This window comes from Alosa sapidissima, chromosome 5, assembly GCF_018492685.1.
Source record: "Alosa sapidissima isolate fAloSap1 chromosome 5, fAloSap1.pri, whole genome shotgun sequence".
Classification (NCBI taxonomy): domain Eukaryota; kingdom Metazoa; phylum Chordata; class Actinopteri; order Clupeiformes; family Clupeidae; genus Alosa; species Alosa sapidissima.
This window is the reverse complement of record NC_055961.1, coordinates 35,860,500-35,874,338: the sequence shown is the minus strand read 5'-3', so window position 1 is coordinate 35,874,338 and position 13,839 is coordinate 35,860,500. Positions and strand designations below refer to the sequence as shown.

General features: G+C 42.7%; 1 protein-coding gene across 3 annotated transcripts; it reads right to left on the bottom strand.

Moving 5' to 3' along the window:
* Positions 1–3,721: 3,721 nt before the first annotated feature.
* On the bottom strand, positions 3,722–13,683 carry dtx2 (deltex 2, E3 ubiquitin ligase). 3 transcript variants are annotated; one of them, XM_042092308.1, is made up of 10 exons: positions 13,529–13,683; positions 12,642–12,866; positions 11,145–11,748; positions 9,188–9,246; positions 7,834–7,974; positions 6,622–6,689; positions 6,257–6,418; positions 5,887–6,048; positions 5,709–5,798; positions 3,722–5,470 (listed from the first exon to the last, which is right to left on the bottom strand). In XM_042092308.1, the coding sequence occupies exons 2-10, from the start codon at positions 12,850–12,852 to the stop codon at positions 5,210–5,212; spliced, it is 1,758 nt and encodes a 585-aa protein (XP_041948242.1). In that variant the 5' UTR covers positions 12,853–12,866; positions 13,529–13,683; the 3' UTR covers positions 3,722–5,209. The 3 variants fall into 3 exon arrangements, with proteins under 3 accessions (XP_041948242.1, XP_041948241.1, XP_041948244.1); XM_042092307.1 differs by having other exon boundaries at positions 12,642–13,683; XM_042092310.1 differs by lacking the exon at positions 7,834–7,974 and having other exon boundaries at positions 12,642–13,683.
* Between the last annotated feature and the right edge of the window lie 156 nt (positions 13,684–13,839).

Here is a 13,839-nt window from a genome sequence, read left to right as displayed (position 1 = left end):
CCCCATATTTTAACAATAGTTATGGTTTCACTTATCTGTATAACTTTTTAATGAAGATATACATTTTTTTATGACAATTCAATAATAGTGAAACACAGATAATTATCACTGGTCTGCACTTAGTTCTGCTTCCAATCTTGCAAACGCAATATGTCAATTTGCCCATCAGAGCAGACAGACGAGTTTATGTCACAGCCAAAAAGGCAGAGTGGAACAGAAGTTTTGAACAATTTTCGGATGCCAGGGATCGATATATAATTTGATGGATAGCACAAGGAGGAAGCTCTGGATTATTACTTGGAAGGGGCCTTCCACTCAGTAGGAGGAGAGTGTCTGTAAATCAAGCCAGCCTAACACAGTTACCACCTCCTGTGCCATCATTCACTGGTGCATGATATAATGTTTGGGATGTGTAATTGCAAAGCAAGGAACAAGAAGGAAGTTAGCAATTTGGTCTCATCTTCTGTGTGCAAAAATAACCACATGACTCAAAAGCAAATAATATAGTTATATACTGTAAAACAGTGAGTCTGGAAAGCTAAGAATTAAAAACAACAGATGCTGCTGCATATCTACTGGGAATAAAACTCTTGCATATTGCTTCGTCTTCAAAATGCCATGGTGGTTGTTCTTTTTTTTGTTGCTCTTTTTGTATCTTAGAATGTTGCTCAGTTTCATGTCGTGTGGCCTATTCCTCAGGGGACATTCCTAGAAATGTTGAACTTGAGCATTAGCTGGGAAAATCTATAATTTTCTTCTTCAGTACCATTTTGATATAAAATACAACCTGTCAAATGTTTAAGAGCAAAATAACATTCCCCATACCTCACCTGGTTTAGAAGTGGGGCAGATGTTTTTTTGGGAACGTGTGTAAAGCCCCGCTGAATGACGGTGGTAACAAACGCTGAGTGACATGAAAGAGGAGCAAATTGATTTTATTCTGATACGAAGCACTACGAAGACCAATTAGCTCCGGGGAGTTGTGAACACACTGTGTGATAAGCCGTTTGGCAGAACACTGTATGTCAACACTTTCTGATGAAATCTGACACTCTGATTAATTACATTTTGGCATAGCTTCTGAGGAGGCTCATGGAATAGACGGCCCATTGTCTGGGCCCTTGAGACTTCACATCATTGGCTCGCAGTACAGTGTGCCTTTCATGGCTTCTGCTTGACATGACATCTCACATTTTTGGAGGATTTTATATCCATAGGAGCTTACACACACAGCAGATTTCAATGTTATCTCCACAGTTGCCTTCCCTCCAGTAGAATTCCCTGGTACCTGGTACCATTACTATCACCATACACAATTGTAGGGTGGTTTGGCCCCAAAAGGGTTTGGCCTGTACGTTAGTTGATGCCGTAATATAAGCATTATATTATTATATTAATTAGGCTAACTTTAATGGGACACATTTTTAGTGGGTTTGATCCAGCAAGCCCACTATTGTTCTTCTTAAGTTTACTTATTAGTGGGTTTGATCCAGCAAGACCACAGCATGGCGAAGCCACTATTGTTCTTAAGTTTTCTTGTTATTAGTGGGTTTGATCCAGCAAGCCCACTATTGTTCTTCTTAAGTTTACTTTATTAGTGGGTTTGATCTAGCTGCGGAGCAAGCCCACTATTGTTCTTCTTAAGTTTTCTTATTATTAGTGGGCTTGCGGAGCAGTGCGCGCGTTACTTTCGTGTCGCTGGTCCTTGTCGTTTTAGCGTTATTCATAAATGATTTCATAAATGAGGTACCGTTGGAATCCTTGGATGAGGCCGAGTTCCAAGCCCCTGATCAAACCCACTCTTGCAGTTCCTCGGAACCGCAATTCTAGTTTTCTCTGTCAGCAGTTCATTAAATCAGAGCAGTAAAATGATGTTCCACAGGATACTTCCGTCTAAGGGGGGAAATTATTTGAGACTAAAACTAATTTTAGGGAGAGCTATGTCTGCAGGGTACAAATGGGACACACTTTACTGGAGTAAGTTTATCATGACTCCACTCATCATTTTAATTACGGACAACAGAAAGCATAGATGTCTCCTAATGAGATGGCATCAGAGAGGGTCTCAATACTGGTTTCAGAAGATGGAAGTAGAAGATTTACTTAAAAACTGTACGTTTTATGCCTATAATTACAGGGTATACAGCAATTCTTCTCCATACAAGTAATGTCCATTAATCTGAAAATGCAATACTGCCCCCTGCAGAGAGACAGTAGTCACTGCAGGTAAATAACTCTCATATTCTCCTCACCTGCCTTGTGACCAGTTTTTGCTGTTTCTGCCTACGATATCACAGGAGAAAACATGGCCCAACAGAGGGGTTAAGAGTACTGTTATGGGAGAGAGCCAACAGGTCAGACACGATCATTCACACTTCAAAGAAACCAATTTGTAAATAGGCCTACCTTGTTTTGTTCCTCTTCAGCGGAGCCATCAAAGACCTGCAACTGTAAATACGTGTTCACACATTTCACTGTGTTCAAGTGAACAGAAAAAGTCTCTGTGTTTGTTTGATTTGGTAGAGAACTGACTGTAAAATGTGTGTGTGTGTGTGAGAGAGACCTTGAGTAGCATGTAAAGCCCATTTGTGACTCCGTAAAGGGTGACTTTAAAGTCAGGCTAATATAGTAGGCAACTGTTCTTTGCCGTCTGCAGGAGCCTGTGGGTGAGAATGTGAAGAAACATGCGTTCTGGGTTTCAGTGTAGGCCTACAGCCATTATTCCTGAAAATGCACTGTAATCAGTTGAAACTTTTGAGTTGGCAAAAACAAGTTTACTGCAACTTCTGCATTTTGTTAGTTCAAATACCTCTGAAACTCCTGCTGTTTTATACATATTGTACTGTAGGCTCTTTTATTTATTGCTCTTTCAATTGATAATTGAGATTTTATCAATTGTCAGAGTAACATTTGTCTGTCAAATTCCATTGGCCTCTGGAACTCGGTATAGAGGGTCTACGGTCAGACTAAACTGTGTAGTCTTTGCAAATATCTGATCATTGACATTTTTACATCAGCTGCTTCTGTGAGTGAAGTGTGTGGTTTCTCAAACTAGTTGTGTGCAAACCCCAGGAAAACCTACATGAGTCTGTGCATTGACATGTGTTAAAGCTTATTAGTGGCACTTACAACAATATATAAAAAGGTTGTCTAATGAAATAAGGCATTTATTTTGATTGCTTTGTAATTTTGTTTTTGTATTAAAAGCACAAAAGGAAGTGTAAAACAAATAAAACTCTCCTTTGTCATTTAAAAGTGTTAGATTCTGAATAAGGTACAATTGAGCATGTTAAACACTTTAAGTAATGAGACAATCTCTTGCATCTGGCCAATAAATCTTTAAAGGACATTATCAACAGCTGTACCTAGAAGTGATTCTTGAGAACCATTTGTTCAACAGCTGTACCTAGAAGTGATTCTTGAGAACCATTTGTACAAAATCTGTCATAAGTAATTAACAATGTGTCAAAAGTTACGAACATTATCATAACTCCTACAAGTTTTAACTCATGTTAGGATCCATAAGACCCTGAGGTAGTTGTTCTTCATTCTTGTATTATTTATTTTTGTTTGAGGAAGAGTCTGATTATCTCTCTGTGAATCATCTTTGTGTCCGATATCTTAAGCAACAAAGTAAAACACTCAGAGAGTAATATTTTGCCAGAATATGTTTCTACTATCCAACATTTTGCATGCATTTAATACCCAGAGCAATGAAACATAATTTGTATGAATTGTTCATTTATTGCAGTATAATGTTAAATATATGCTTGCATACAACTGTACACTCCACCAAATGGATCCTATGAAGTGCATAAGGTTGACCAGACTGTGAAAGTTAGGATGAAATAGCCAAGAGACTTAGAATTAAAGAGTTTTAAGTGACAAGGTCTCAAAATGGCAACTTGTTTGCCTTGCACTATCAGAATAATCTTCCCAGTATGTTTTTCTATTCATTCAAAACACATACAGTACATGAAGCTTAAACCAAATTAAGCAGAAAAAATGGTGGCTTACTGGTTGAGGTGGCACTAGAGATTAGCGCCAACTAATCTTTTTAGAAGAGGAATGCTTTATGCATTGTGAGAGCCTACTAAGGAATACAAACAATACCATCATGTTTATGTTCCTTATGTCCCTTGTGCTTCCTGAACTGAAATGCAGCAGGTGAATTCACTGGAACTGAACACATCTCATGTCTGATTGTGGTTGCACTTCTATTTAAGTTGCTGACAGTGTTTGTCATAGAAACCTGAATTAAAAATAAACTTAACAGTACTTGCGGGGGGGAAAAAAAACACCACCTTGCACTGACCCCAATCCTGTCTATAAACAAATAAAAACTTTCACGGTATTCACATTCTGCACTCTGTGGAATAGTACATGCCACGTTCAAGACACACTGGCAGCTCATTTCATAGGGTATAAGTTGACAGTGCCACAGAGGAGCTCTCATACTGTCTCTAATGCTGCAAATGAAAAAAATCAAACGGCAAATGACAGAGCTGTTCATTTGAAATGATGCTGCACAGATCAGCACGCACGGAATGTCACCCTTGGAATTATTTCATGATTAAATGCACTGTAAAAACTAAAGTGCCACAGAAATGTATGTATGTTTCCGACTGTAGCTGCCAGCCACATAACGTATATTCAACAGAAACACGACTTTGATCCTTCTTAAGGCCTCCAATCATCAAAAGCGTTTAACGCCTTATTTTTTCTCTCAGCCCGCCCCTTTTGGATGATCTCACTGCACTCCAGGGTGCCTGAAAGCCAATCTCTGCTTTGTCTTTTTCAAGATAAAAAACAGATAGCACGGAAAAAAGTGTGAAATATTTTTATGCTACATGTTGAAGTTTTTGTTTCTGAAACAGGCTTTGCAACAGGACAAAATAATTCTAATTCTCGCCATAATGGAAGAAGAAAACAAAACATGTACCCTTGGGTTAGTCTGACATTTTGTCTCTGTTGCTTTCCACTCAAGGCTCTTGAGCTTGTATGGACGCAGGTGGAGTGCAGGATTAAAACAGACAAGGCTGGATGGAGCAATCGATTAACGCATGCCTTTGGCACCATACAATCCACGTTCACACGCTCACACACCAGAGTCCCACACAGAACACTACATAAGGCTAAACTCCCTTCTGTATTAATCATTAATTAATCAATGATTGCTTAGAGATGGTATGTGGATGAGGAGGGCCAATCAGTGGCTGGGGCTTGGCGTTCCCTGATTCCGTCGCTCCTGTTTTAGGCACTCTTCTGTCACCCCCTGTGATGCCAACTCGGCCAGCACGTTTTCCAAGTAGTTGGGGTCTGGGTAGCCGTGGCCAGAGATGTTCGACATCATTTCGGTCTTGTGGTGGATCTCGTTCCACACCACCGTGTCAGGCTCCCCCGTGGTACTCGACGTGCCGACAGTGAAAATGAGCCGTCGAGTCCATGCGATTTTCAACAGTTCCAACACCTGCAGGTAGTCGCCATGAACTTTGTTACTAAATCAAAACGACATCGCATTTAAACCCTAATGCCATCCTAAAAGTCTAGACATCGCATTTAAACCCTAATACCATCCTAAAAGTCTACAAAATTTAAGCACAAATATCATCACTCAAAAACCAACTCAGCACATCAGCGTCATCTCACATTCCGGCTCTATGCAGTCGACTCAATAAGTCGGAGATAAGCTGCTGCCACCAACGTACCTTTCTGCCCTTCTCATTGTCGGGCAGGAAGCAGAAGCGTGGGAAGCCTCTGCAGGTGTACGGCTGGCCTGGGTTGGGATGCTCTGGGCCCTGCGAACAGACCGTGGGCTTCATTAATCACACCACTTCAGGAAAAGTCATGGGGGGAACAAAACCATACATTTACATGCTTTTCTACCTGGATCCCTGGTAAGATGTTGTACACTATTTGAATTGTTCCACAGTCTGCATGTCCAGGAAGCGATTGAGACACACTGTAGATCTCCATCTTGCCCTTCGGCTGGGTTCCTGTTTTCTGCCCGTAGATTGTCTTGCAAGAAGGACACTGAAGGCTGCCGTCCTGCAATCAGAAAGCAGAAAGTACTTTCAACATCTCAATGCAATAAACCAACCATGTTGTTTACAAAAGCCACTGCACAGAAAGCTCTCCCTTATGGTCGACACATAACACCTGGTGCAAGCATACCAGTTTGCAAGCGTTCCTGCTGGGAAACTGATCAGTGCTGATGTGATGGCATTCTGTTTTACAAACAAAGCAGCTGTTTCACCTTGTTTCCATTGTTGTACATGGCCAGCATGCACAGCATGTGTAGAGTGTGTCCACATTTGGTCAGCTTTCCCACAGTGCTGGGCTGTATCGACCGTCCCCCCTCAGAGGCGCCGTCATAGCCAGAGGGAGACATCAGGCGCTCCATACAAATGATGCAATCCTGGGGAAAACAACAACATCCACTTCCATGAATGAGATTCAGTCGGAAGAAGACATCACATAACGGCACAGCTGCTAACAACTAAAGCATTCAAAGGGGTTAGCTGAAAATGTTGAATAGTAATAGAAGATTTGAGAACCATCAAGATGTCAAGGGAACTCCACAGAAGAGAAAAGTGATGAAGACAACTGCTGCTAGCATACCTCGTCAGCAGGTGGTGCTACCTCCTCCATGTACCTCTGAATGACATCCTCTGGTTTTTGAGCTCCACCTAAACGCAAAGAAATTATTTTATTTTTTTAAAAAACCCTCATATTTGAAACAGGTTTTAAGATTCATGATCTATTGTGCTCTAGCCTTGTTGTTGATAACAGTGCCCACATTGTGAAATAAAAAAGCAAATAACAAAGTATTAAGCACAAGACATACAGAACTCCTCAAAAGAACCCTTTTAAATCTGCATAGAATAGGAACAGACTGTTGAATTTATGCCCACTCACCATAGCCTAATGAACACGTCAAAGCCTTCTGCACATAAAACACTGTCCTGACTACTTGTACCAGCCTGATGAATGGTTTTAGAGCAGCACAACACATTAGTGTGAATAATGCAACCGTTAGCCACCACTGTCTGCAGAGGAACGTCATGCTCGTCCTCTTTGTTAGATGACAACCAAATTGATTAGGCTTGTGAGTGTCAGTCTGCAACAAGTGCCTTTAGCACACTGAGGCTGCATTCTTTCAGATTAAAACCAGAGAGGATGAGACAGACACATTCTACTTGATGTTTGGTATGGCATGGTTTTGGATTGAGATGGGTTGAAATGGTCAGATGAATTGTTTTTAAGTACCCTCTCGGTCATTGTCTTTACTGAGCTTCTGAGTTTCCAACAGATGAGCCTGATATGGTCTGTTATTAATGTATACACGATGGTCAGCACTTTGATTAGAGTCTGCATGAGAGGAGCATTTGCCAAGTAGCAAAACAAAAACAAAAACATGAAATGCATCATGCACATGATAAAAAAATGGACAAATAAAAACGTCAGATGTACAAATGAAAAACAAAACAAAAAAACACAAAATAGCGTGAGTGGTGCCATGACACAAAGCCAAGAAACAGATGAACACAAGCAAATATGGGAATTTTGTGGGGATGGCTCAAAGCAAAACCAAAAGTGTCAATAACACAAACAAACAAACAAAACAATACACCCAAATGAGACTCTTTGGAGATTAGCTTACCTCTCCCTGAGTGTAGTGCTAAAAATGATTGAAACCTCTCAGAGGTGAACAGAAAACAGAAGCAAATGACCCACATGCAGGATTGAAGCGTCTGGCAGGGGAAGCGTGAGCTCAGTGCGGGGGGCAGGGGGGCTTGGAGGGGGGTATAGGGGCATGAGCGGCGGCGCTACCTGTCCTGGGCTGCCTCTTTGCCCTCCTAACGGCGCCCCCGTCCTGGCTTTTGGAGGACCTGCCCGCGCCACGCTGACAGTGGGGGGCGCGCGTGAAGCCAACTCCGAGTCCGGCTGCTGACATCAAAATGGAAGCCATGCCTGGAGCGGACCCCCATGCCGGTGGACACATGCAAAGGGGGGAGGAGGAGGAGGAGGAGGAGAGGAGGGGTGGTGGAGGAGGAGAGGAGAAGTGATGAGAGGTGGGGGTAGGGTCACAGCGTCGACTGGAGATCAGAACGCTTCTTAAATAGCACCCCCCCCCCTCCTCTCTCCAGCGTCCAGCTTGCTCTCGCTCTGGACCACTATCTTATCAGTTGTTCTGAGGAGGAAACTATGGCCGGAGACAGTTCCTACAATCCCCCCCCCCAACAAATCTGGCCTCTTGTCTACGTGAATCATTGGGAACCAGAGGACCTAGAATGAGACTATCCTTGATGAGAGGTTCTCTTTCTGAGGGCACAGACACTAGCTAGCCTGCTCTGGCCGATCTCCCCCGACTACAAACACACATTATCCTTCATCTGCCTCATCTGTACCCGACTCCTTACCCCCCAATCCCCTCAGAATGAGTCAACAGATGGCCCCATCCAAAGTCCCTCTGCAATGGAACTGATTCACATCACAGACATCATAAACATGCTACATAAATCAATGGAGGTGGACACTAGACAAACCAAACGTGTTCTCTCGGGGGGGATCAGAGTGAATGCAAAATGTGTGATAGCTGGAAGTGATGGGGTCGGATGTGTGTGGATGCCACCCAGAGCACTAAGAGGGAGCAAATTACCTCATTGACAATAGAAAATAAATAAATAAACACATCTACGTCATTTCCAACTGTACTGTGAGCCAAGTCCCAGAGATCACATCACTTACACAACAGCTGAAAAGTGAAAAGGAAAATAAATGCCGTTACATCTTATTCCTGAAATCCCTTTATAGCAGTAAAACCGTGGGGAAAATAGCATGCACTTTTAACAAGAAATGTCTACTGTTACTGGTACTTTTGTTTAATGCATCTTGGTCTGTTCATCGACCACATCTTCCATCATGCCATAAATAAGAAATAATACAGGAAGAATTAGATTTGCCTTTCAAAGTATTTTCATCAAGAAAATGAAGGATTCTACTAGAGGTCATCTCAATGCAGTAAATAAAATTTGGTTGGTCCTGACAAATAAGTGCTCTTAACCTTGTTAGGACAGACTGACACTCACAAGAACCACTGAGTGACACAATTGTGTTTAAATAGCGACATTTCAAGGAGTTCTTTGAAGACCTTTAGCGGTACTCGACTCTATGTCAACATTACCTGCCAGGGCCGAGCTCACGCTGCTGGACCCATTCAGGTGGACAGGGATGGTCGGGACGCTGGGGGAAAACAACACATACACATTAATACCAAGGGCCTTTTCTGCTCTACACCACCAGGAGAGATGCAGGCTGACACCACGTTACTCAAATATGAACACGAGTGCACCGCGGATGGCGAGCCCACCGTCAGTGTGCTTTTGACTTCAGGGGGATGCATATGGCCATGAGTGGAGCAGCCATGGGAATGCCCTTTGAGTGCTTTACAATTACAATCCAACCACTAAGATAATGTGGTGTCAAACAGCAGGGCCACTGATTGTTGTCTGCCTCTGGTAATATATGCACATGCATTCACTCGTCACATGACCTGTGATAGTAATAATCACGGGAACTACCTTGCTCAGATCATTAATGTTACAATTTCACTGCGTTTGCATGCTGGTCAACAAGTTTTAAATGGTCATAGGCCTACTACATCTAAATATCTAAACATGATTTCACCCTTGATATATAAATATCTAAATGTCTAAAATATCTAAATGATTTCACCCTTGTTTTCATCTCAAGACTGGCATCTCAAGCTTTTAAGTTGGACAGGGTGATACCATTATAAGCATTTTAAAGTTGTCACCATCAGAACCTTCTCTCTAAATTCAGGGACTTATTCTACAATTAAAATGATGGCTTTGTTAATTCTACTATGAGCAAGAGTAGGCTACTCCTCCTTTTTTAAAGAGTATCCTCTTGCCAAAATCACTAGCTAGAAACTTCCCTCTGCATTTTTAACAGGGGTGTAGTTTGTCTGTCACTGCAGCGGACATGACCCTCCTCTGGGCATGATTGATGTCGGAGCAGCCTGGCCAAAAACAGGCTCTTCCAGGTTCACAGTTCAACCCGACTAATGGGGGGTGCGAAACAATAGCGCTCTAAATTTGGGGTTTCCTCTTTCACATCACAACAATGAGCTGAAGGCCCAGAGAACCTCTCTCTCTATCTCGGTCACTCCTCCGCATTTCCTGGTGTGGTCAGCCCTTCACAGCAGCCGGCCCAGCCTGGTGCGAGCACGAGGTGAACATAAAGGGCAGAGACAAAGCACTCCCCGCCGCGCCTGAATTTGCACTGTCCTGACAAAGGGCGCAAGTCTTTCCACAGATGTGGGTGGACAAAACCCAAGATAGAAAGTCTAGATAGAACAGCTAGTTATGAATCACGGGGTAAGTCATGTTTCTGTAAATCAGTCGACGAGCCATCCACAGTGATCTAGCATAGGGACCGGATATGAGTAGACGGAAAAAAAATCTACTAAACCAAAGTAATGTGAACAAGGAAGCAAGGAGGTGCAAACACTTCAGGATGAAAAATGCTACATGACTGCTTGTTTAAATCTATAAATCTTCTTCGTAACAGGGATGGGGCAACAATGTGTGGAAACATTAAACTCCACTGAAGCACAGGACAACAGCAAGCAAGGGGCTATTTATCATTTTTATCACCAGTGAATTCCATGTTTGGCTTTGAACCTACAGGAAATAGCAGGGCTTTGACCACAGCAGTGCTTAGGTACAAAACAGGTGGCCACTACAGAAATGAATGGCACTGGCAAATGGCCATAACACACGGTTATTACATCCTATTGCATTACAGTGAATGCAAGAAGCTTAATAGCTCACACTTACATAGAATAGTGCAGCATAAAAAAACAATGGAGTAAAGGTTGCTTCAGGTCAAAGTATGTCATTGTTTCACATGCCAAAAGGCAGATGTCAGTCATGCTAACTTCTATATTACCTTAGTCCCATAAAAACAAAAAAAGACCATTAGCCATGAGCAATACATTAGTCATTGATTAACCAATAAGCATATGATGGGGGTGACTGCTTCCATGACCTTTGTCAACATTGATATATCTTTTTCTTTGATTTTGAGTAATACACGATTTTGAGTGGCAATCCTACCTTAATCCATTCGTACTGGGAGCATATGACAGTCCAGCTCCACTTACGGGCCCTGCTCCTGACGGCTGAGCCGTGGAAGACGCAGGGCTCCAGGGGCCACCCCAAGACATGTTCCCCACTGACAGGGGCCTCCTGGGGTAGGGGGAGTACACCGAGGAGGGGACGCTCCCGGCAGCGCGTCCGTGGCCCTGGAAGCTGGGCCTGTTGGCCTGACCAGCGGAGAAGGAGTGCCGGGATCGACTGGGCATGGGACCAGTGGTACTGCTGTGGCTCAGACACTGCTGACAGGTGCACGCCGGACCGGAATGGATCACGGAGCTCGTGGCCAGCGAGTACGGCACAGTGGCCTGGCGGCGGACCTGGCGTCTGAAGCCCGAGGTCTTGTTCACTTGAGCCAGTGCGGTTAGGTCCACAATGTAGTTGTACCCGTGGGGCCCGAGGTCAGCAGTGGCCTGTCCAGCCTGGTAGCTGTGCTCAAGCAAAATGGAGGTGCGTATCTCATATGCAGTCCACCCTCCTTCATCATTGGCCCACTCCCAGAAGACACCACTGCTCAAAGCTGAGGACTGGGGGAACAAGCTTCGGCGCACGCAGCGCAGTTTTCCTGCAGCGGGTATCAAATTAAGAAAGCCATTAATACATGATTTTAAGTTATGTATACTATCTCATATAAGTACACTGAGTTGACATCACTAACATTAACATTTGAACAAATAAACACTACTGAAAGGCACATTAGTCAGATTTTAGCACTTAATCCTCAAGAATATTCCTTCCCCTAACAGAGACAGCAAATTACGAGCCATCCTGACAATTATTAAGGTTATTTGTATAAAAGGGGAGCTTCATTAAAGTGCTTTTCAAAAAAATGATCTCGACTTTGTTAATTGCATTAACATTAGTTAACAATAAGACGTTTCACTGACATGATCACCAGTTATCAGTACTTAGTGTCACCACAGAGCAAAACAGTTTTGATGAACTCAACTAAACTGTTACCAATTAGTCTAATCGAAATAACAACTTGAATTGGTCCTACGAGAAAATAAGAAGGAAGAGCAACCTAACAGCTAACAAGGTGTACTAGTTAATGTTTACGTTAAGCCATTTCTGACTGGATTTATGTAACCTTATCTATTAAGCTAGGTTGGGATACCCAACAAGCTAGCTAACGTAACATCACCTAACAGTTAAATTATATAGCTTTATAACCATTGATAGCTTGACGTGAAACAGCTTACCAAGTGTAAACGAACATTCTGGCAAATCGTTACACAAAACAAGTTACGGAATCAGCCTTAACTCGCCTGGTTAGCATTAGCATAAAAGCGACTAACGTTAACGTTAGCTAACATTCGCTAACGTTAGTTTTGACATCTCCATTTAGTGAAACGTTAGCCAAGCTAGCCATAACACAGGACCAAGTTTTGCTTAACGTTACAGGCAAATACTGGCAGATACCTAACACAAAGTGACCTGTACTGTACATGAACTTACCAGTATCCTGCCGAAATTGCTTCAAATTTGGGATGTCAATTATATAAGCCGCCAGGCTAGGATCCGACTGTCCAAGCGAGATGCTAGTTGAAGCTGGTCCACCTCTTGATCCTCTTTGATGTAGCAGGCATTGTTCAATATAACAGCTCACCTGGCCACTATAAGGTCGCCAGTAGCCGAAATCATCTTGCCATTCCCATACAACCACCATAGGTTGCGCCTGTCCTGGAATTCCAGAAGACGACGTGGTTACCGATGGTCCACTCCTGGATCCGCTCATACCAGGGGGGAGACCTGAGGCAGTAGCCATCTCGAATAACGTTAGCTCAGCTAGAAGCTAACGTTATCTTCAGACAGTGGGCTCGCAAGCTAACAAACTTATTAACAGAACACACTAATTAATGTTATACCAATCAATAATGATTTTAGACGCCCTACTGTCAAACGTTACAATTTACTGAATATCCAACCAGCCGCCAACATTAGCTGGCTATCGAGCTGAATTAAGAAATCATAACTAGAGATGGCTATCTATGTTCGCAATGCAATTCTTCTATTGCTAGCATAGCTAGCTAACATGCATTTAACGTTACTAGCGCGATAGATGGGTATGATATCCCATTCATGAAGTAATTTAACTGCATAGACTTTCGCGTTACCAAAGCCAGTTTGCCGATGATTTCGAAGATGCGTGATAATCTATATCTTCCACCAAAACGAGACCTGACGTTAGCTAATCCATCTCGTTTACCATCGCTGTCATGCTAGTTGGCCAACTGCCTGTTTTCCTTTAGAATCCGACACAACAGTCGGCAGATCAGATCTGTCAGGTGGCTAACATGACTAGCACTATTATTAAGATTATATGAACTAGTTAGAAACGTTACCTAGTAAGGTACACAGGTGAACAACAGTATACCGGCGATACTACGCATTCGATAAATTCCTCTACACCCCAAATGCTACATGCTACTTCAGTTTTTTTTTCCTCTGGTTACAAGCCACAGACACTGGCACTGATGATGATCCTTGATGTCCACAGTGACTGTGGCAACAGACAAGCAGCTGATACAACACTTCAAAATAAAAGCCATCAGTACAGAGTCCGCAGAGGGCTTTGCAATTTAACATATTTAGATTCCCATCTCTAATTTTTTGATAAATCAAATTAACACACCGAAATCTAAAGCTGGTTGGG

Excerpts from the sequence above, each read along its gene's own strand:
- dtx2 (XM_042092307.1), bottom strand. The coding sequence starts at position 12,951 with ATGGCTACTGCCTCAGGTCTCCCCCCTGGTATGAGCGGATCCAGGAGT. Across the intron at positions 11,749-12,641 it reads GCAATTTCGGCAGGATACTG|GAAAACTGCGCTGCGTGCGC; the intron begins GTAAGTTCATGT and ends TACCCGCTGCAG. Across the intron at positions 6,690-7,833 it reads AAAGAGGCAGCCCAGGACAG|GTGGAGCTCAAAAACCAGAG; the intron begins GTAGCGCCGCCG and ends CTTTGCGTTTAG.